The 22,341-nt window shown below is 41.3% G+C and overlaps 1 protein-coding gene across 1 annotated transcript in view; it reads left to right on the top strand.

Annotated features, from left to right (window-relative positions):
* Positions 1-22,341, top strand: part of LOC132104442 (E3 ubiquitin-protein ligase rnf213-alpha-like) — a 133,107-nt gene that overhangs the window by 41,188 nt on the left and 69,578 nt on the right. The window contains exons 36-58 of the mRNA XM_059510283.1: positions 6-64; positions 197-350; positions 442-577; positions 2,265-2,456; positions 2,895-3,025; positions 3,220-3,377; positions 3,471-3,680; positions 3,787-3,974; positions 4,726-4,846; positions 4,931-5,031; positions 5,124-5,306; positions 5,414-5,580; positions 5,668-5,773; positions 5,858-5,972; positions 6,269-6,476; positions 6,741-6,937; positions 7,021-7,143; positions 7,971-8,081; positions 8,217-8,459; positions 8,535-8,610; positions 18,570-18,604; positions 18,754-18,854; positions 19,054-19,210. Of these exons, the coding sequence (XP_059366266.1) occupies positions 6-64; positions 197-350; positions 442-577; positions 2,265-2,456; positions 2,895-3,025; positions 3,220-3,377; positions 3,471-3,680; positions 3,787-3,974; positions 4,726-4,846; positions 4,931-5,031; positions 5,124-5,306; positions 5,414-5,580; positions 5,668-5,773; positions 5,858-5,972; positions 6,269-6,476; positions 6,741-6,937; positions 7,021-7,143; positions 7,971-8,081; positions 8,217-8,459; positions 8,535-8,610; positions 18,570-18,604; positions 18,754-18,854; positions 19,054-19,210 (3,272 nt within the window). The remainder of the gene's footprint in view (positions 1-5; positions 65-196; positions 351-441; positions 578-2,264; positions 2,457-2,894; positions 3,026-3,219; positions 3,378-3,470; positions 3,681-3,786; positions 3,975-4,725; positions 4,847-4,930; positions 5,032-5,123; positions 5,307-5,413; positions 5,581-5,667; positions 5,774-5,857; positions 5,973-6,268; positions 6,477-6,740; positions 6,938-7,020; positions 7,144-7,970; positions 8,082-8,216; positions 8,460-8,534; positions 8,611-18,569; positions 18,605-18,753; positions 18,855-19,053; positions 19,211-22,341) is intronic.

The raw sequence follows: 22,341 nt of genomic DNA, 5'->3' as shown, positions 1-22,341 counted from the left end.
TGCAGCTATGGAGATTGATGACATGTACACAGAAGAAGAAAAGATGGAACTAGAAGACAATACTGTGAGTCACATCTTCAACAGCAGAACTGTATTTTCAGTATTTTTGTAATCCTATTGCCACCTTGTACAGTTTAGTTCACTTCTAGGAAGGTTCGGTAAGTAAAGATTAAGTTGTATTTCTTGTGCTCTTCAGGACTGGAAGAATGTTCTGGACACCACAGCACTAGTGCGAAGCTGTGTTCAGAGTGCAGTTGGCATGCTAAGAGATCAGACAGAGGCAAGCACCCGTAGCACCAAGAGAGTAGAGATTCTGCTAATGCTCTTGGCTGATAACAAGACTCTACACGGTGAGGGATCGCTGTTTCTATTTTTATTTTTTATAGCTTTCATTAACTGTCTTGTAAGAGATCATTGAAATTTAGGTATTTATGTTACCAGCTGAATTTCTGAAAACTTTAAAGAAGCGACTTCATTTTCTATTGAGGACTCATGATGAAAATACAATCTTTGCCAAGAGCTGGGTCTCAAAGGAAGCACTAAATACTGATGCATTGCAAGAAGGTGGGACTTTTAGGTAAGTGTAAGAAAAAATGTATGTGACAGTATATTAGATTGTAGCCTTTCAGATGTTCTCATGGAACCTCATTGGCTTTACTAGCCCTTATTGGCTCTTTGTAAATACCTACAGTATGTTGACAACCTAAATGGGTATTACCGCTGTGTGCTGTCTGCAGCCTTTGTCTGCGCTGATCTTCATTTACAAAAGCGTCATTAAAATGAACTATAACTCAGTGAATACTCAACAAAGAGACATGAGAGATATAGCTATAGAAAGATTGACATGTCTACTTTTAAACTAAAAAAGTGCTGCTGAAAACAAATATTCTGTGATAAAGTAATCCATATGAAAACAACGTGATGTCTGCTTTTCACGTCTCCCTTCATTATCTTCTAATGTGACCACCCCCCTTCGCTGAACGATCTATTCAGATTCTAATGTTACACTGAAGCGCGTGGCTTGAATATGCCCACACAACAGAAGACAACGCAGCAAGACTGTTCTTAAAGTTTTTTTATTTTACTGTTTGCTGTTCGCGATGAGAGGAATAAGACAATTCACCCCAAAAAGATGTGATGTGGTTGAGGATTTGAGATTTGGATATCCTCAGAAAAAAAGAATGAAGCACTTTATTCACTATAGATCATTAAAATTAGTAAGTCTCTTTTTTATAAATGTATATACTTTTCTAGTTTTCACATAACGTGTAAACATTTTACTAGTTAGACTTTTTCCAAACTATAATTCCTGACTAAATGTATAAAGTGAAATATTATGAAGTTTCAATAACAATATACATATACAAAACTATAACATTCAAAAGCTTGATGTAAATAATATAAATGTTACAAATAATTGTAACTGTAACAAATGTAACAAACAATGCTGTTCTTTCAATTTATTCCCCCTAAAAAAACCTGATAAAATATTCTCAGCTCTTTTCAACATTAATAATAATGATGATGATGATGATGATAACAAATTTATTTTGTTGAAAATAAGATTGTTAAAAGGATTTCTAAAGGATTGTGTGACTGGAGTAATGATGCAAAAAATTCTGTTTGTAAGTCAGCTTTGATTGTTCCTAATAAACTGTTTTACAAGTGGATATTAAATTGTGTTGTGGGATAATTACATTTATTCTAAATAAACTAGAAACATAAAATTGCAGTCATTAAACAGTCATTAAATATAAGGCCTATATATTTTTTTCCATCGATACTAAAACGCGAGTGAACTACAAAGCCTATTTCACCTCATCAATAATAGTTACGCTTCAAATGGGAAACATCACGAATATGGACACGTTTGGATTTGTCCCGAGTGAGAGAATGAGAAAGCCCAACCTTACCTTATGCTTAGCTTTAAATTATTATTATTATTTTTGTTTGTTTATATCTAAGCCTATATTATTCTATACTGCCATTATATTTATCCATTAGAATTATATATTTTTAATTCTTGTTTTGTTCTGATAAACTTTTTAAATTTAAAGGATTTGTTGTAAAGTGAAACTAAAAATATCCTGTTGGTAAATTAGTCTATGGCATTATTAGGCCAGCCGTTTTGCCAACCAATCAAGGCCAACCAATACATTTTGGTTGTCAACCTACTGTATACTTTCTATATATTCTGTTCTTTACCCTGTACCTTCTACTCTGTCTTCAACTCTACTTTTAATAATTATTTATTTGTTTTTTAGACATGCCCTGTGGAGGCGAGTTCAAGCAGTAGTAACTCCCTTCCTCGCACAACTTGTTTCTATTATTGACCGTGACTGCAATCTAGACCTCTTGCTGGATAGAAATTCTGAAGAATCTTTGAAGAAACTGTGGTTGGATATTTTTGGAGATTTCAAGTTACTAAATGTTCCTTACACAAGAGTGGAAAACAAGTATGTAATTATTTGATTTCAAGGTGCATTTTGTTGGGGCACAAAATATATGTAAAAATGCTAATTCTCCTGGTTTCACAAGCTTGGCTGTATGTTGTGTCTGTCTGGAATTCATAACGCAAAGCAAATATGCATTGCATTCTTAGCATTGCTGCTCAGTCAGTTTTTTTTCAAGGTCAACTACTGTCATTTCTGATTCTGAGCAATAGTAAAAAGAGAATACTGCTGAGTGCTGAGCAAGTTAATCAACTGGTATATAGCTGGCTACATGAATAATAACATTAATACCAATGAACATTATGATATTTCAGATTCTCCCCACGAATGAAAAGCAAGAGCATGTTGTGTAAATCTTAATCATACACTAACAATGTTTTCTAAGCAATCATGTCTACAATTAGCAAATGTCATTGCTTTAACTGAAAACATGTTTTATAGCTCAGAGACGAAGACAATCTTGGTTCAGAACCACATTGCAGTTGACAAGAACATGGGTTGCACCTTGCCTTTCAGCTGGAGGATTAAAGATTGTCTAGATGAACTCTGGGTGCATGCCTTGCAGCGAGAAGGTATTTTGCTCCACTTCTTCCCTTGCTATGTTTTTTTTTATTTTATTTTTTTATGACCAATCAGGTTTGTTATCTTGAATAGTTATTTTTCATTTTCCTTTCCACTCTCTTTTTATTATTATTATTGTTTTATTTTTATATTTTTAAGAGGAAAATGTAAACAATAAAAACTGTTTTGGCATTTCTTTTAACAGGACATTCTATTAAGCAATTTGAAGAGTTCTTTTGGAAGACCCCCTTGGGCAGGTACATCTCTGAAGCAACACAAGAGATGCAGATGGAGTTTTTCTACAGGTATCTCCAGGATTTCATCTCCATGACCATGAATGTAACATCAGAGGTGGATCTCAAGGTAAGTAACAGACCTTTTCAGAGCTAGATTTCTACCCATCATCTGCATATCCAAGCACACTTGTTCATGTTTTGTTTTTACCTTTTACTGTAGCTCTTACGTGGCGCCCTTACTTGTGGTGTACAAGAGCTTAGAAACAGTCAGGAAGCACATGAGAGTGGAGTCATTTCTCTGGCATGGGTTCATGCTGCCTACCATCATTTCAAGAACCGGATACAGAACCTCTACAGGATGATCAGTATAGAGCCTCGGATCGCTCACATGCTAATTGATAACAGATGTGCCAGAGAGGGCACAGAATTGGTATTTGCATTCAGCTCACTTTTGCTGCCGAAGTTTGGATGAAAATATTTATTAAAGTGTATTACAGTGATTGTTTATTTGCCCTGACCACCTTTCTGTTTTTCAGGTGTTAGATATGTATGCTGCTGTGGCCTGTATTGAATACCTGGAGCCCCAGAGTCTAGATGGAGATGTTCAGAATCTGGCTTGGCTTAGATGTGTAAAAAAACTACAGGTCCCAATTGAGCTGGTCTGCTGTGAGGAGGGCCTACGCCACTATGGAGAGAAAAGCAAGCAGATGGTCACCCACATTCAGTGAGTTATGATATCTACAATTTTTGTGTTTTCTGAGCTCAACAATTATTGTCTTATCATGAGTCTTGGGAAAAACCCAATCTGCGTCCATTGGGTTGCTTCAGAGATGTACCTGCCCAAGAGGGGCCTTCCAGAAGAACTCATCTAAACTTAATTATATTAATAACATACTGGTAAAAAACAAATTATAGCCTGAATGCACTGTAAGTTGCTTTTGGATAAAAGCATCTGCTAAATGCATAAATGTAAATGAAATAAATAATTAAAATGATTGCTTCACTGCAAGCTTTATCAGCATGAAATAGGCCAGCTAACCTATATATTAAAGGCACATTATGGCTTAGTATTTAAGGAATTAAATTTATATAAATGTGCAATTAGGCCTCTAATGGCTTAAATGAACATGCCTTTTACTGTCTCTTTAACTGATGGATGTATAAAATATAAAAAGAAGGAAAATCCTAAAAATGTATGAGCTATGACATGATTAGAATTAGCCCAAAGCGTAAATCAGACGAGCCCCGTCGTGCTCAGGCTGAAATGCGGGGCTCTTTGTCCATAACAATATTCAGGGTCCCCAACACACAACCCTGTATCCAGTGCTGGATTTGCCTGCAAATAAGACAAAGTGACAAAGTAACCTCAGTCGTGGTATTTCCGGCCCGAGACTCGAACCCACAACCTTACTGTATTGTGTAGTTATCAATATTATCATTTATTATCATAACATCATTGTATTATTAATTTTCAGACATGGCTGGCGTCGCATTTGCTCTCTGGCCTTGTTTGTGGAGCACATGCTGCTGGGTGTTGGAGATGTGAGGTTAAAACTCAGGCCACTAGTTCTGGAACACACTCGATGCCTAGCACAAGTGAGTCAGCTCTTTTTATTTCCTTGAAAATAATTTCTTAAGCAGTTTCATTTCTGCTTATCAGCACTTATCTCTTTGCTAAAGGTCTTAGAGCGAGACTCAAATCTCAAAGAGAGGCAGCCGTTTGAGACCGTGATCACCATACTCAAAGCCTGCAAAGATGGAGCATCTCAAATCATTTTCAGGTTTTTTTTATTAGTTATATTTTCTTTAATCAAAAGGTTTAGTAAGAGGCTACTAATGGAGTGTGGTGATTTGTCACTGTTGGTTTACACAGGTTTGGCATTCAGCCTTGTCCAGTGTGCATGGGAGACCCTCAGGACCCTTTGAGTCTGCCCTGTGACCACATCTACTGCCTAACCTGTATCAAACAGTGGCTAGGGCCTGGTCAGATGCACTGCCCTCTATGTGTTCAGGAAGTGCCTGATGGCTTTGTGCTCAAGGCATCTGATGAAATACGGTAATCTGCTTATTGTTTGGGATGAATAGTTGTTCTTTATCTCTCTGATTGTCTATCTGTATTCTCTCTATCATACTAAAAGGTGATGTGCTAATTTTGGTCATTAGGGATCTCATCAGTCAAAACGCATTGTTCAGAATGCGATGCAATGCTTTTTTCATTGATCTGGTCACTGCTGTGTGCTTCAAAGACAACACTCCTCCCAGCAGAGACATCATCCTACACCTGTTGTCCCTCCTTATGGTGGAGTCCCGCTCAGTCCCTCAGATCAGAGGTATGTCTATTTATATGTGTATGTGTGAAGGTCTATGTTTTGACCAGAATAAATAAATGACCAGAACATTGTTCCTCATCCTCTCAGGGCGAGACCGGAGGTTTTTGACTAAGGCTCTTTCCCCCTTTGATGACTCTGTTGATAAAAATCCAGTGGTGCGTTCTGTGGTACTGAAACTCCTGCTCAAGTACAGGTGAGTGTAGTGCTTCTAATAGTGACTTAAGTCACCATCTTAAACATTTATCGAGATAATATTTTTGTCTTTTCCCTTTTTCAGCTTTGATGACGTGAAGCACTATCTTCAGCATCATTTGACAGAAGTTGAGCAAAGCAACATCATTGAGGAGACTGATAAAACCGAGCTTTATTCTTTGTACATAAACTGTTTGGAGGTGTGTATATCACTGCCCTGACAAGCTTGCATTCACCTGCCATGTTTTAGAGCTTAGTTTGTGTAGTTTATGATAAAGAAAACTTTTTGGTAATATAAATAACTACATATCTCCTGTGAAAAAAAGCATGCTTATTAAGGCTAGTGTTTTTTTTTTTTGCTTTTATTCTTTTCTATATATCTTAACTTGCTTTTACTTTCTTTTTTTTCTTTTTTCTCAAGAATTAGTGTTAAAATACCCATATGTGCTATGTTTTATTTGGTCTAAAGTACAGTGTGTTTCTCCTGTCTCTGCAGGACTCAATGTATGATAGGACACAGTGGCATTCTGTGTTGGAGCAGCAGACCTGTTTACAGGAGGGAACTCGTTTTCTGCTGGAGTTCCTTCATTCTGATGCCGTGTCTACACACACTGTATCTATAGAGCACCTGCAGCACATTGCCAGAGTTCGATTGTGCCTAGATATGGCGGCTGACCTGCTAGTGAATAGAGTGACAAGTGCTGGTAATTTGAAAATGCCTGTAGTGCTTCAGAACATTTCCAAGTTAAATTAAAAAAATTACATTTTACATTTTAGAAAAATCTCCATGTTTTCAGTTTATGTCTCCTGTTCATGAAATATGCACTCTGGCCCTAGAATATTTACATGAGATTCACCCAAAAAAAAAAAAAAAAAAGTTTTATTGTCAAAGGCTAGAAATATAAGTTGAAAAAAATGTCTGTGTTTGAAATTTTTTGCTGTTATTGATATTGTTTTTCTGATTTTAGGTGCACACAATGATCCTTCAGCTTTTATACCACCATTTTTGGAAAGCGTGGTTAGTCTTTGCTGCCAAATCAGGAATGACTGGTACAGGGTTTACCTCATCAGAAAGATCTGCAGTCTTAATGGGGTTGAATATGTCCAGAAACTTCTGACACAGGAAGGGTTCAAGTGGCTATTTCCTCAAGAGATTCTTGAGTCGGTGGGTTTCAGTTTAATTAACTTCATAATCCTGGCATGAGTGACAAGTATTTATTCTTTAACTGCTAGGTTTATTTCTCTCAGAATCAAGATGACAGTCAAATCGACCAGTATCTAGCATGTGGAATGGACTACAAAACTATTCGAGATGCAGTAGCCAAAGCCATGCTAGATTGCAACATGAAAGCAATACAGAAAGTTATTGAGGTATTTATTTACTCCTTTACAATACACAAACACACACATTGTGTTCCAAAATCTAGAGATTTTTATTTGTAAATTTTATGCGTCTGACTTCCAGTGTCATATGCTTCCAGCTATTTTTAGTTGTACGAAACAGCTCATTTTGCTGTTTGATATTACAAATTGATGTGTCTTACTATAATATTTTAATCTATTATCTTAACCATGAATACACTGGTTTGTACTGCAAGTTTTTATCATTTACTGTACTTTGTTATTCCTCTTGTTATTTCCCTACAATGGCTAATGAACTGGAGATATCACAAATTCACAGAAAACGGCAGTGACCATGGCCAGAATTTAACAGTGGCTTTGGCCAAAAAAAAACACTAAAATGGAAAAAAGCCCAAATTCAAGGGGGATAAAAAAAATTCTCCTATACAAGTAAATAAAACCTAATAAATCTGATGGCTGATTTTTGATTTTGAACATTTCAGTGTTAACAGTCCATAGTATTCAATTAACTTTGTTTGACATAAAAGACAAACAGATTAATTTAATAAGATAATTATATACATTGTTAGATTGCCTCTTAATGGAAAAGTGTTTGACCCTGCTAGTGTCTATTAACAGAGATTTAGTTCAGTCACTTGTAAAGTTCCAGTTGGGTTAGGATGCCTCATTAGTAATAAGGCAGTTTACTAGTTTGTAAGTATTTTGTCCACTACTTAAACACTGAAATTAAATGCTTAAAATATGCAATGAAATATTTGCTATTTTTCTTCCTCAGTTAAACTTCTTTATATGTGTTGACCAGTTTGCAATGTCTTTCAAAACATATTTGGCAGAAGGATTGCAACTGCACACCCATGAAGAAAGCTGTTTATCTGCTACTAGCTTTGTTTAGAGAAGTCACTGCCCTGTACAGAAGTGGAAACACCAACATGCACCCTAAACCTGAGGTAAAAACACAAAGATACATTACACAACAATTATATACTGTATAATTAGCCATATTCTCTGTATTCTATGGATTTTTTGAGAACTGTACAGGTATATCACTGCTGTATGTCTGATATTCATGTTGTTTTCTGTAGCAATGTGCTGGCCTTGAAGATTTTATCAGAAGCTCAGAAGTCTTCGTCAATAATGAAATGAGAGCATTTGCTCAAGCGCTGGTGCAAAATGATCTTCATGCTCTTCGTGTACAACCACAGACGTCAGGCAGAGAATTTGTGCTGGTAGAGGTCACAGTTCACATGGCTGCAGTCCTGCTGTGTGGAAATCTTCCTTTACTTAAGCCACTGCAGCAACTGGCATTTTCCCCAAACAACATGATGGTATGAAACAATTACACTTTACGTGGTGATTAAAATGTGTTTGAGTGTGATATTTCTATCATGTTCTCCTGACAGGCTTCATTCATCCCAACTATGCCTGATGACATGTTGGCAGTTGCCCAGCAGGCCATGGGACAACTTCAGTGGTATTGTGAGTGGATTCTGTTTATCTGTGCTGCTATAGAATTTGCCAGTGTCATGCAAAATACAAGACCTGTAAAAATCCAGTGCACCTGGAAACCCAGTGGTTAATATCTGACCAGAATTGCAATATTATTATAATTAAAATGATTATTATAATTATTAATTATAAATTAATTATTATTTGACATTGTTTGCCTGGGTCATACATAAAATGTAATTTATCTCTCTGTTGTGATACCTAAAATAACAGCAACAACAATAATATAAGCCTGTTGACCTATGGTAGTATCATATCTTACAGAATGAAATTCCACAAAAGATTACTATGATAAAATAATTAATCCAGCTCTCGCTCACCTGACAAAGGAGGCAGAGCCAAGAGGGAAATTACCTGTGCGCTGAACTGCGCCGAGAGCACTTTAGGGACGTAGCCATGCCTGGGTTTTAAAATGACCTTCGATTAATTGGGCCCAAACTCAAGGCATGCAGGGCTCACCGAGAGGGCCTGCAGGTCACAAACACGCTTAACCGATGCTAGAGCAAGTAGCAGAGGTCCTTTGAGTGCTTCAAGGACCATGTGGAGGTCTCAAGTGGGAATGGTGAGAGGACGCGGGGGCTTCAACCACCTATCTCTCAGGAAACGCACAATGAGGCTGTTTCAACCCACAGATTGGCCAGAGATAGTAGCATGAAATGCTGCGATGGCTGCTACGTACACCTTGAGCGTGGAAGGGGTAAGACCCTTGTCTAGAGTATCGGAGATACGTCACACTCAACAGGGTCTTCGTTTCGTGCTGAGCACCAGTCAACTAAGACTGACCATTTCTGGGCGTAGAGGCCTCTTTTAGACTGAGCTCTAGCCTGAGCAGTGGTGTGTATCACGTCCCCGGGGAGGCTTAGAGGCTCCCATCGAGGGACCATATATGCAGAGCCCAGAGTTCTGGCCTGAGAGGGGAGGTCCCGCCTCAGGGGGATCGGCCATGGGGCTTTCATGGAAAGCCTGAACAGCTCCGAGGACCAAACTTGGCTCCTCCAGAGTGGGGCCACCAGGAGGACTCTGTGCCTGTCTTCCCTGACTCGTCTAATGACCTGAGGGATCAGATCGAGGAAAAAACGTAAAGAAGGAGGCTGGGCCAGTTGTGGGCCAGCGCATCTACAGTACAGACCAAAAGTTTGGACACACCTTCTCATTCAAAGAGTTTTCTTTATTTTCATGACTATGAAAATTGTAGATTCACACTGAAGGCATCAAAACTATGAATTAACACATGTGGAATTATATATGGAATTATATACATAACAAAAAAGTGTGAAACAACTGAAAATATGTCATGTCAATGTCAAATATGTAGGTTCTTCAAAGTAGCCACCTTTTGCTTTGATTACTGCTTTGCACACTCTTGGCATTCTCTTGATGAGCTTCAAGAGGTAGTCACCTGAAATGGTCTTCCAACAGTCTTGAAGGAGTTCCCCGAGAGATGCTTAGCACTTGTTGGCCCTTTTGCCTTCAGTCTGCGGTCCAGCTCACCCCTAAACCATTTCGATTGGGTTCAGGTCCAGTGACTGTGGAGGCCAGGTCATTTGGCGCAGCACCCCACCACTCTCCTTCTTGGTCAAATAGCCCTTGATGCCTTCAGTGTGACTCTACAATTTTCATAGTCATGAAAATAAAGAAAACTCTTTGAATGAGAAGGTGTGTCCAAACTTTTGGTCTGTACTGTATGTCTTTCGAAAAATAGGTTGGGCAATGAGAGTTGCTTTCTGAGGCGATTCATGCTGTGCGACTGGACTAGGACATGGCGCCCCTTCAGGATCGCCTGAAAGGATTGAAGGGCTCGTTCTACTGCCAGGATCTCGAAGCAGTTGATATGGAGATGGCTCTCCTCGTGCGACCACGAGCCGAAGGCTGGTCTGCCCTCGCACAGAGTGCCCCAACCCAGGTTGGATGCATCTGTTTAGAGCACCGTCCTTCTGGAAACTGCCTGCAGGGGTACTCCACGGCTGAACCAAACAGGGTTAATCCAAGGTTGACCTTGATGCGAAAGCGCCCATGCCGCCAAGCATGTGGTGGGACCCGGAGTTTCAGGCAGTATTGCAGGGGCCGCATTCGTAGGAGGCTGAGCTGTAAAACTGGAGAGGTGGAAGCCATCAGCCCTAGCATCCTCTGAAGGAACTTCAGAGGGAAACAGGCTTTGTTCCTGACGGAGGCCGCGAGCTACTGAATTACCAGAGCGCGCTCTGGTGATATGACTGCCCTCATATGGAGTCGAAAACCGCTCCCAGGAGTGTAATACGTAGGCTGGGGAGCAGTGAGCTCTTGGCGAAATTGACCCTGAGTCCTAGGCACTCTTAAGTGGCTCAAGAGCACGGATCTGTGGTGGTCTAGCTTGGTTCGCGACTGGGCTAGAATGAGCCAGTCGTCAAGATAGTTCAGAACACGGATTCCCATCTGTCTCAGAGGGAAAAGCGCCTCGTTCATGCACTTCATGAAAGTGCGGGGAGCTAGAGACTGCCCAAAGGGAAGGACTGTATATTGGTAAGCCACACCCTCGAACACAAATCTCAAGAATTGTCTGTGATGGGGATGTGGATGTGAAAGTAAGCGTCTTTCAGGTCCAGCGAGAAGAACCAGTTCTCGGGCCAAATCTGTGTGAGGATCTGCTTCAATGTCAACATCCTGAACTTCCGTTTCATGAGGGAAAGGTTCAGGAGCCTGAGGTCTAAGATGGGTTTGAGACCGCCATCTTTCTTGGGGACAAGGAAATAACGGCTGTAGAACCCCGATTAGCTTTCTGAGGAAAGTTAATCATAGATGATCTCTTTGGCTCCCTTCCTTAACAGCGTCATCACTTAGGTGTGGAGGACCTGAGCGTCGTCCGGCTCTACCAAAGTGGGAATCACCTCACGGAAATGCGGGGATCTTCGGGCGAACTGCAGTAAGTAGCCGTGTTTTATTATCCCCAACACCCCCTTTCTCTTTCTTCCCCAACAATCAGGAAAATTTAGAGGGCATCGGGTCCAGCACAATCCTTTGCCGTGGGGCCCTGACATCTAGGCGGTTTAGCACTCTTAGAAGGGCGAGCTGGGTGCTGCTCCTTAGGGGGCACCGCCTGGGGGGTAGAAGGGACAGGCTTGCATGGTGCTGAGTCGGCGCAGCCCTGGGGTGACTCAAGGCAGAGCTGGAGCGTTTGTGCAGGAAGTGTCGCATGGCCTGTGATGACTTCTGTGCTGCAGTGAAGCGCTCTGTGAAACCTTCTATGGCTTGCCCGGAGAGACTGGATGGAGAGACTGGGGCGTCAAGAAAGGCCACTTTGTCGCTTTCCTTAATTTCCGTCAGGTTGAGCCAGAGGTGGTGCTCCATCACCACCAGGTTGGCCATAGGTCGTCCGATGGCCTTGGTCTTGGCTTTCGTGGCGAGCAGTGCCAAATCCGTGGTGCTGCGGAGGTCGAGAAAAGCAGGTTCATTAGGGCTAGACTCATCCAGGGAACGGAGAAGCATTGCCTGGAACATTTGCAATATTGCCATGTTGTGCAGTGCTGAAGTGGCTTGGCCTGGAACACTTGCAATATTGCCATGGTGTGCAGTGCTGAAGTGGCTTGGCCCGGAGAAGTGTAGGCTCTGCCGGCCATGGCAGAGGTCGTCCTGCAGGGCTTGGAAGGAAGGGCTCTCTACAACAACAAAAAAATCTAATATTATTTTGTAAATTGCAAAAAAAATAACAAACAAAACAGCATCATATATTTATGCATTGCTTAACCCTCTTGGCGCCACGGTCAGGTTTACTCGACAAGATGCGGCACTGAATAAAACGGCCAATTTCATAGGGTGTCAAATTTCATGCGACCTCGCCTGCACCAGATAGCAGACATGTAATGCTTAATCTCTGACTCAAAAACACGTCATGCTTCTATTCAAAATCATCGAGCTAGAGTGCATTGAATCAGTGCAAACAAAAGTGGAGCTAGTGTGAGAGTGAGCCATTTTATCAGAGCAATATTGTCAACGTCAGCGAGTATTGGCATTAGATTATTATTATTATTATCATCATCATTATTATTATTATTATTATTATTATTATTATTATTATTATCTAATGGCATCAATAAAGCTTCAATAAACCCGCAATGTAGTGTTGGGACTTCTATTTGCGGACCCTGATTCTGAAGGGGAATATCTGCCTTCAGAAGATGACGTTGATACTGAAAGTGAATGTAATGATGAGCCAGAGACGTTCAGATCCAAATGCAGCGCTTTATTAAAGAATGGTCAAACAGGCAGAAATCAGGAATGGCGTCAGGTGTGTCAGGGATAACCAGAGTCGAAACCAGAAACAAGCAGAGATTGGGGCAGGCAGCAGAGAATCAGAGTCGGAGTAATCAGTCCGAAGATCAAACACGGGAATGACAAAACACAGGGAGAAACGCTCGGAAATGTTAGACAGGCTAGACAAGACTTCGCATTGAGTGAGAGTGAGTGTGCTGCTTTTATGTGTGTGTGTAAATGAGGTGCAGGTGTGGCAGGGTGATTGTGATGCAGTGACTCATGGGTAATGTAGTTCGGGTGTGGTGCAACAGTATGAGAGGTGCTAGTGTCCAAGTGACATCTGGTGGTTGATGGGTGGAATGGTCCTGAGTGGAGTGCCCTCTAATGAAGTTCATGGGCACTCCATCTAATAATCGTGACATAGCCCACCCCTAAAGGAGCGGCTTCCAGACGCTCAAAACAATCTAGGAGGGCGGTGGAGTGGAGGCGGAACAGGGGGAGGGATGGAGGGCCAGGTCCATGAGGAAGTGCAGTGGACTGGGGCAGAGCAGGTGGAACTGGAGCCCTTCCTGGGCCTAACTCAGGAAAACAGGAGCCCCTCCTGGGCCTGGCATAGGAAACAGGGGCCCGCCATGGGCTTAACTCGGGAACGGGAGCCTGCCATGGGCCTAACTCTGGAACAAGGGTCCACCAAGGCAGAGCAGGTGGCGTGGCAGCCCACCAGAGTGGAGCAGGTGGAGCTGGAGCCCACCAGGGAGGAGTAGAGGACCACCACAGCTGAGAAGATGGGACAGAAGCCCACCAGGGCGGAGCAGAGGACCACCACAGCTGAGAAGACGGGACAGAAGCCAACCAGGGCGGTGCAGAGGACCACCACAGCCGAGCAGCCGGGACAGAAGCCCACCAGGGCGGTGCAGAGGACCACCACAGCCGAGCAGACGGGACAGAAGCCCACCAGGGCGGAGCAGAGGACCACCACAGCCGAGCAGACGGGACAGAAGTCCACCAGGGCGAAGCAGAGGACCACCACAGTGGAGTCGATGGCACCGGACCGCAAGTCTGCTCAGGTGGGACTGAAACAGAGAACATTGACAGGTTAATAGCAGCCTCCGTGGCCGTGATGAGATGGTAGCTGGCCTCTTTGGCCATTACAGGGCAGGCGGTTAGTTCATGGAGGACCTCCGTGGCCATGACAGGACAGACAGAGAGTTGGTGGATGGTCTCCGTAGCCCAGACCGGAATGAATGAGAGCTCATTGACGGCCTCCCTGGCCGTGACAGGATAGGACGAGAGCTCTGAGATGTGACGAGGCTCTGGGAGTTCGGCTGAGATGTGACGAGGCTCTGGTAGATCTTTGGTGATTTGATTGGGTTCATGAAGATCATTGATGACTTGACTTTGCTCATGAAGATCATTAATGACTTGACTTTGCTCATGAAGATCGTTGGTGACTTGACTTTGTTCATGAAGATCGTTGGTGACTTGACTTTGCTCATGAAGATCGTTGGTGACTTGACTTTGCTCATGAAAATCGTTGGTGACTTGACTTGGTTCCTGAGGATCAACTGTGACTTGACTTAGTTCATGGAGGTTAATGGTGACTTGACTTTGCTCATGAAGATCATTGGTGACTTGACTTTGCTCATGAAGATCATTGATGACTTGACTTTGCTCATGAAGATCATTGATGACTTGACTTTGCTCATGAAGATCATTGATGACTTGACTTTGCTCATGAAGATCATTGATGACTTGACTTTGCTCATGAAGATCATTGATGACTTGACTTTGCTCATGAAGGTCATTGGTGACTTGACTTTGCTCATGAAGGTCAATGGTGACTTGACTTTGCTCATGAAGATCATTGGTGACTTGACTTTGCTCATGAAAATCGTTGGTGACTTGACTTAGTTCACGGAGGTTAATGGTGACTTGACTTTGCTCATGAAGATCATTGATGACTTTAATCGGTCCTTGAAGATCACCAGTGACTTGACTCTGTCTATGAAGAACACCAGTGACTAGCCCTGACTCTGGAAAGTCCATGGTGACTAGCCCTGACTCTGGAAAATCCATGGTGACTAGCCCTGACTCTGGAAAATCCATGGGGACTAGCCCTGACTCTGGAAAGTCCATGGGGACTACCCCTGACTCTGGAAAATCCATGGTGACTAGCCCTGACTCTGGAAAATCCATGGTGACTAGCCCTGACTCTGGAAAGTCCATGGTGACTAGCCCTGACTCTGGAAAGTCCATGGTGACTAGCCCTGACTCTGGAGAGTCCATGGTGACTAGCCCTGACTCTGGAGAGTCCATGGGGACTAGCCCTGACTCTGGAGAGTTCACTGGAACCTGACTCGACTCTGGAGAGTTCACTGGAACCTGACTCGACTCTGGAGAGTTCACTGGAACCTGACTCGACTCTGGAGAGTTCACTGGAACCTGACTCGACTCTGGAGAGTTCACTGGAACCTGACTCGACTCTGGAGAGTTCACTGGAACCTGACTCGACTCTGGAGAGTTCACTGGAACCTGACTCGGCTCTGGAGAGTTCACTGGAACCTGACTCGGCTCTGGAGAGTTCACTGGAACCTGACTCGGCTCTGGAGAGTTCACTGGAACCTGACTCGGCTCTGGAGAGTTCACTGGAACCTGACTCGGCTCTGGAGAGTTCACTGGAACCTGACTCGGCTCTGGAGAGTTCACTGGAACCTGACTCGGCTCTGGAGAGTTCACTGGAACCTGACTCGGCTCTGGAGAGTTCACTGGAACCTGACTCGGCTCTGGAGAGTTCACTGGAACCTGACTCGGCTCTGGAGAGTTCACTGGAACCTGACTCGGCTCTGGAGAGTTCACTGGAACCTGACTCGGCTCTGGAGAGTTCACTGGAACCTGACTCGACTCATGAAATTTCACTGTTGTTTTACTTGACTTTTGGGTGTTAGTAGTGACTTGACCTGACTCTGGAAAGTCGACGGGGCTGGCGGCCATCTTGTGCAGTGTCGCTGGGCTGGTGGCCCTCTTGTGCAGTGGCGCTGGGCTGGCGGCCATGACGTGAGTGAGTCCAGGGTCGTGTGCCTCTGCGACACCCACAGTGAATGTTGAGCCAACAATCAGCAGTGCATAGTCCATAAACTGACTAAGAGATGAGCGGGGACCCTCACTGATTACTCGTGACCTTAGTGGTTCATTTAGCCCATCACAAAAAAAGTCAATCAGCACAAAATCCGGCAGATCAGAGAAAAAGGTGAGGCCTAAGTACTCTTGTACATAGTCCTCGAGTGATCCAGTGCCCTGCTTGAGGGCTAATAGGCTTGCCATCTCCATACCTGACCAGTGTCCACACAAAAAGCTGCTGGATCCTGAGTGGCGAAGTCTTCTGTAATGATGAGCCAGAGACGTTCGGATCCAAATGCAGCGCTTTATTAAAGAATGGTCAAACAGGCAGAAATCAGGAATGGCGTCAGGTGTGTCAGGGATAACCAGAGTCGAAACCAGAAACAAGCAGAGATCGGGGCAGGCAGCAGAGAATCAGAGTCGGAGTAATCAGTCCGAAGATCAAACACGGGAATGACAAAACACAGGGAGAAACGCTCGGAAATGTTAGACAGGCTAGACAAGACTTGAGTGAGAGTGAGTATGCTGCTTTTATGTGTGTGTGTAAATGAGGTGCAGGTGTGGCAAGGAAATTGGCTGATGAATGAGGTGCAGGTGTGGCAGGGTGATTGTGATGCAGTGACTCATGGGTAATGTAGTTCGGGTGTGGTGCAACAGTATGAGAGGTGCTAGTGTCCAAGTGACATCTGGTGGTTGATGGGTGGAATGGTCCTGAGTGGAGTGCCCTCTAATGAAGTTCATGGGCACTCCATCTAATAATCGTGACAGTGAAAGTATAGCCCTACACCAAGCACAAACGGTGAATCCTTTGCCCAATTTAGATGGTCCTTTGCCCAATGTCAGTGGTGTGAACAATGTTTGCCGGGGTCGGAGTGTTCATCGCGAAATTAGCAGGCGTGTTAGTGTTGCAGGGAACGAGGCGGGAGATTTTTACTGCGCTAGACATGCAGCTTTGTCTTCTGACCGTGTGCCTCTCCGCAATCGCGGAGACAGTATTGTAGTGGAGACTTTGTCTAATGCCACTGGGTATGTTAGATGAGGTCAAAGTATTCATAGGACAGTTAGGGTGCAACGTGGAGGCAGGGTGGGGAGTCACAATGACACTGACAGTAGTCTGAGCTGTGCACACTCGGCGCGCGCACGAGGCAGATCTGGCCACGCTGCTCGTAGCAGGAGCAGAGGCGATGTGACATGGGGCATAGCTTTTGAACTAAACAGGTCTTGTCTACTTGTGTTTGTGTGTCATATGAATAATATGTATGTGCCCCATACATGGAATCAGAGTGCCTGCTGTAAATTAAAAATCTCTACAGCAAAAGGCCAACCGCTACATGCATTCGGTTTGTTTCTACCATTTATAAGTAATGATTTACACAGTTTGTTTACTACTTACTATTAACCTGAGCATTCAGTATTGTGCAATATAGCACACAGAAGGTGAGGGACATTTTGGGGGGAAAGAAGTGCTGCATTTTATCATTTAAACGTGACTTTTCATGAAAATTCTAGAATTCAAGATGGCCACCACCATATGACATCATAATATGCATATTAGATGTGAAAATTTAATACCTACATAAACATTGGGTCATCCTTACTATTTTTATAATTGACAAAGTCTCTATCTTTTATCACTTTTAAGATATAGCCTTTTGAAATTAAGATGTCAAAATCGAACGTTTCAGGAAAAAACCTCAGGAAAAAGGGTTAATCCCAAGAGCCGAAGCACTATTCACACAGATTGCATTTAAAAACATATGAGACGCAGTAAAAAGGAATAAACCTCCACAAATTCATGAAGTGTATTTTAAAAGTTGAAACTGTTTTAACTTTGCATGACTTTCTATACATCTCTTGTGTGGGAAGTGAGTGCAGCACTCATAGTTATACACCTAAAAAATGGGCTGAATATGCATCTGTGTGAATGGTTTCGGTTTTCACCTAATCAAGATCTTCTCCGTGTTGAGCTTCTATATTTCTCTAATATTTTGAATTAATAATGCAGCAGCGGTGCATCTCGTGGGCTAGAGTTGACTAACAAAACATTAAAATGCAACATTGTCACTTACATTATAACCGCATCTCATGCCCCACTGATGATGTTCCCTGATGCACACCTAACATCCAAATGCAATTTACAATTCCACTAATATTCATTCTTTATTCACCATCTCCTCATCACAGGCAGGCACATCACCAATATCAGCATGTGTTTGTGTTTGTGTTTGTGTGTGCTGTCTGCATCACTCACAGCACGTGCCTATATCTTCCGCTATATTGAAAAAAAATTTATATCGATATTGAAGGTGTACGGTACCGTCAATAAAAGCTGATACTGTTTTATCGCCCAGGACTATTTCAGAGATGGAGCAAGTTATTTAAATTCTTATTTTAACTTTTACTTTTTTATTTAACTTTTAAGTAATTAAATAAAAGATGATGAAAAAATAAAATAATACAGAAGAATAATACAGAATGCATGTATTAATGAAGTAAAAGGAATAACAATGCAGAAATTGCTTTCTGCATTGAGAGGATTATATATCGTCAATTCCTAATCTCTGGTCTCCCTTTGTGTTTAACAGTCTGTCCTAAAGGTCATCCTTGCACTGTTGGTGAGGTAGGGTCATGTGACTTAATTCCTATGATTTGCAGTAATGCTGCATTAACTAGATATTAATTGTCTTAGAGCACATAATTAGATTTGTGTTTTTTCTTCTTCTTTTTCTTCTTAAAATTAAAACATGATTTTCTTTGTTATCTGACCAGTGTGGTCGACCCATGGAGGTTGGTCGCTGTCCAGACTGTGATGCACCAATAGGTGGCACCAACCACAATCCTGTGCAAGGCTTCCAAGCCATGCAGATACAGTGAGTTACTATTGAGTTACTATTCCTATGTTTCATTCCTTACATAAATGACTGACTGTGGAAGCAGTTTTGACTAAGGCTTTTCTTGATTTTAAATTTAGCCATTTATTAGCAATAATGATGTGGATGGTGTCTTTTTAGAGTTAATTTTTAGAGGTAATTGTTTTAATAAATTTGAGGTAATTCTACTTATTTGCAGAGGGGACCGTACTCAGTCGGGACACATTCTGGGTGATGCACTGCGTCGTGACCAACCTGACATGCAGGACACAAAGAATATGTCACCTGTCCCCTTCGCTCTTCTCAGACTGCTCACACACATGTCCATGCTGCTGGGAGCTCAGAACAACCCACAGGTATTACATTTTGTTTTCATTTAATATATAAATATAGAGTAGGTGGACAACCAAAATGGGTAATACCGCCGCGTATACTGCTGCCACAGGGACATATCAATCACGTCTTAAAATCATTCACGAAACTACCGCCAAGTGGCGCAAAGGGACGGATTGGAAAAGTATGTAAGTGTAAAATGTTGGTTTTATAAAATGAAACTTATACATGACTTATATTTTTTTCCTCTAACAAAATACATTTCTTTTTTAGCATGTTTTTGGAAAAAATGTGCAGCAAATGAAAATAGGTGAAAATAGGTTTGAAAACAGGTGAAAATAGGTGATTAATTGGTTAAAATATAAGTTACTGTGGATTAACAAATGTACATGATATACTTAGGAGCAGAGTCTGGGCCTAATCTAGGTTATGTTATTAACTGTTTTCAAGTTTCATGTATGTTTTATCCATTTTTTTTCATCTTTTTTCATTGCATCTGAAAATGACTTTTGTGCATCACTTTCACTTTGCGCGCTCTGCGCAGAAACTGCCTCCCATGTTGCTCAGCTGCGGACAATTTCAAAATGTTTGATATAAAGGTTGATTTCCCATTTTATACAGGAATTGTTCATAAAAAAATATCTAATTATATTGTTAGTTTTATGCTAACTTGCAATCGAGGTCTTCGGATACTATACAAGATACAAGTTAATTTAGGCTATTTAACATGCACTGTGATATTTTACCTTTTTAACTTATAAAATCCTTGAGATTTTAAAGTCAGTTTAATAGTATTGAAATTCAAGTTAAATCTAGTATTTAAAAAAAAGATTTTAATTGCTTAAATTATTTATATGAATTAATAATGTTTTCATGACTTTTTCATCATATAATTTTTTATGAGCTGTATTCGTTTTCCATTTAAAAAAACCAAGCACCTATTTTTTTTCTTTTTTAAATCTATTATTTGCTCGCATATCTCGTACAACTGAGGATTTTTTTTTGTTTGTTTGTTTTTTGAGGAAGGTGCCACTGTCAGCGGAGTCAAAAGATAATTACATCATCAGAGTTGCCAATTAACTTCAGAAGTGGAAAATAAGGGCTAATTGAAAGATTCTTTCTTTTATTCTTTATTTATAATGTTTATTCTTGTAGAAAATAAGCGTTAATTCTTTAAGAAAATAAGGGACAGAATAAGGAACAAAATAAATAAAAATATTATGGACCGTTCTGAAAGAAGAATTTATGCAAACGTGTATAAAATGCTTTAAAAACTTTAACAGAGATGTCTAGAGGGTATTTAGGTCTGCCCCACACGTAAGATTTTTTAGTTACTAGTCGTTCATTTGTCATTATTTTCATATTTGCAAGATGAAATTCAAAGTGGTGACTCTCTCCATAATACATAGTGCTTTCGTTTTGAATTGATCGTATAAAAGTAGACATTTCAACCTTTCTGTAGATATATCTCTCATGTATGAGACACCACAATTTTTTAGTTATTTCATTATCAGGAAAAAATTCAAGTGATCGAGAGGGCGCCTCTCTGTCATGCATGCACATTAATAATTTTCGCACAAACACTTGAATATTAAAAATAATTTAAAATTTGCATACGCATTTCAAAGTAAATCTTTCAAAGGATGGTTTATTAATCAGTCCATTCTTTAGAGTTTGGAATGAAAGATGAGACTCTGATTGGTTTATTGCACATTACGCCCAAAAAAACACCCATTACTCATTAAGAGAATAGGGACAACCCGTTAGGCCAACCGTTTTTTCGTCATTAAAATAGCAAAAGTGGATTTGGACACACCTTGAGTTCACCTGCGCAGTGTGCTTTACACTTTGCGTTTAGATCATTAAAATAGGGCCCTCAATGATTTAGCTAAATCATGTAGGTTTAATTTATTTGTTTCTTGATTTAATTAGGCCTAAATAGTGTAAGCAAAATTATACAGTGCCTCACGTTTTACTAAAATAAACAAAATTATTTATAAAACACGCAACAATTTATTAATCAATGTACAGATAAATATCTTTTTCCCAAGAAGACATAAATGCATGTTGTTTTATTAAAGGAATTTTAAAATATAAATTAAAATATAAAAAAATATAAGCCGTGAGAATATTGACATGTTGCATATATATCAGTATAGCCTAGCTCAAATGTAACACATCGGTGAGGCAAAACTGACAGCTATGTGCCAAAATGTGTTTGATGTGCTTGTTTGATAACTTGTGGTTAATGCACTTTGTGCAATTTAGCACAGGCTAAATGCACTTTGCAGACGTGGCGGCGGTGGCATTAACAGTGGCAGAACAATCATTTTGTTTGGCCACCTACTGTATATATGGTCATATCCCAATTGTGTGTGGTTTTGAGTATTGCTACATGTGATGCATACATTACATACATCCAGATCAAATACTGTTTGAAGAGCTGAGGAAATGTATTAAGAACCAAACCCAGCTCTGGTGTAAAGCCAGCCAAACTAAGTCAAGTCACCTTTATTTATATAGCGCTTTAAGTAAAATACATTGCGTCAAAGCAACTGAACAACATTCATTAGGAAAACAGTGTGTCAATAATGCAAAATGACAGTTAAAGGCAGCTCATCATTGAATTCAGTGATGTCATCCCTGTTCAGTTTAAATAGTGTCTGTGCATTCATTTGCAATCAAGTCAATGATATCGCTGTAAATTGAGTGACCCCAACTAAGCAAGCCAGAGGCGACAGCAGCAAGGAACCAAAACTCCATCGGTGACAGAATGGAGAAAAAAACCTTTGGGGAAACCAGGCTCAGTTGGGGGGCCAGTTCTGCTCTGACCAGACAAAACCAGCAGTTCAATTCCAGGCTGCAGCAAAGTCAGACTGTGCAGCAGAATCATCTGTTTCCTGTGGTCTTTTCCCGGTGGTCGTCCGAGACAAGGTCTTTACAGGGGATCTGTATCTGGGGATCTAGTTGTCCTAGTCTCCGCTGTCTTTCAGGGCTGTAGAGATCCTCTCTAGGTGCTGATCCACCATCTGGTCTGGATACTTACTGGATCTGGGTGACTGCAGTAACCATCTGATCTGGATACAGACTGGATTTGGTGTCTATGGTGACCTCAAAATAAGAGCGAAACAGACTAATATTAGTGTAGATGCCA

Source organism: Carassius carassius, chromosome 1 (genome assembly GCF_963082965.1).
Source record: "Carassius carassius chromosome 1, fCarCar2.1, whole genome shotgun sequence".
Taxonomy (NCBI): domain Eukaryota; kingdom Metazoa; phylum Chordata; class Actinopteri; order Cypriniformes; family Cyprinidae; genus Carassius; species Carassius carassius.
The sequence above is the reverse complement of the archived record's forward strand: the minus strand, read 5'-3'. Positions and strand labels throughout refer to the sequence as shown.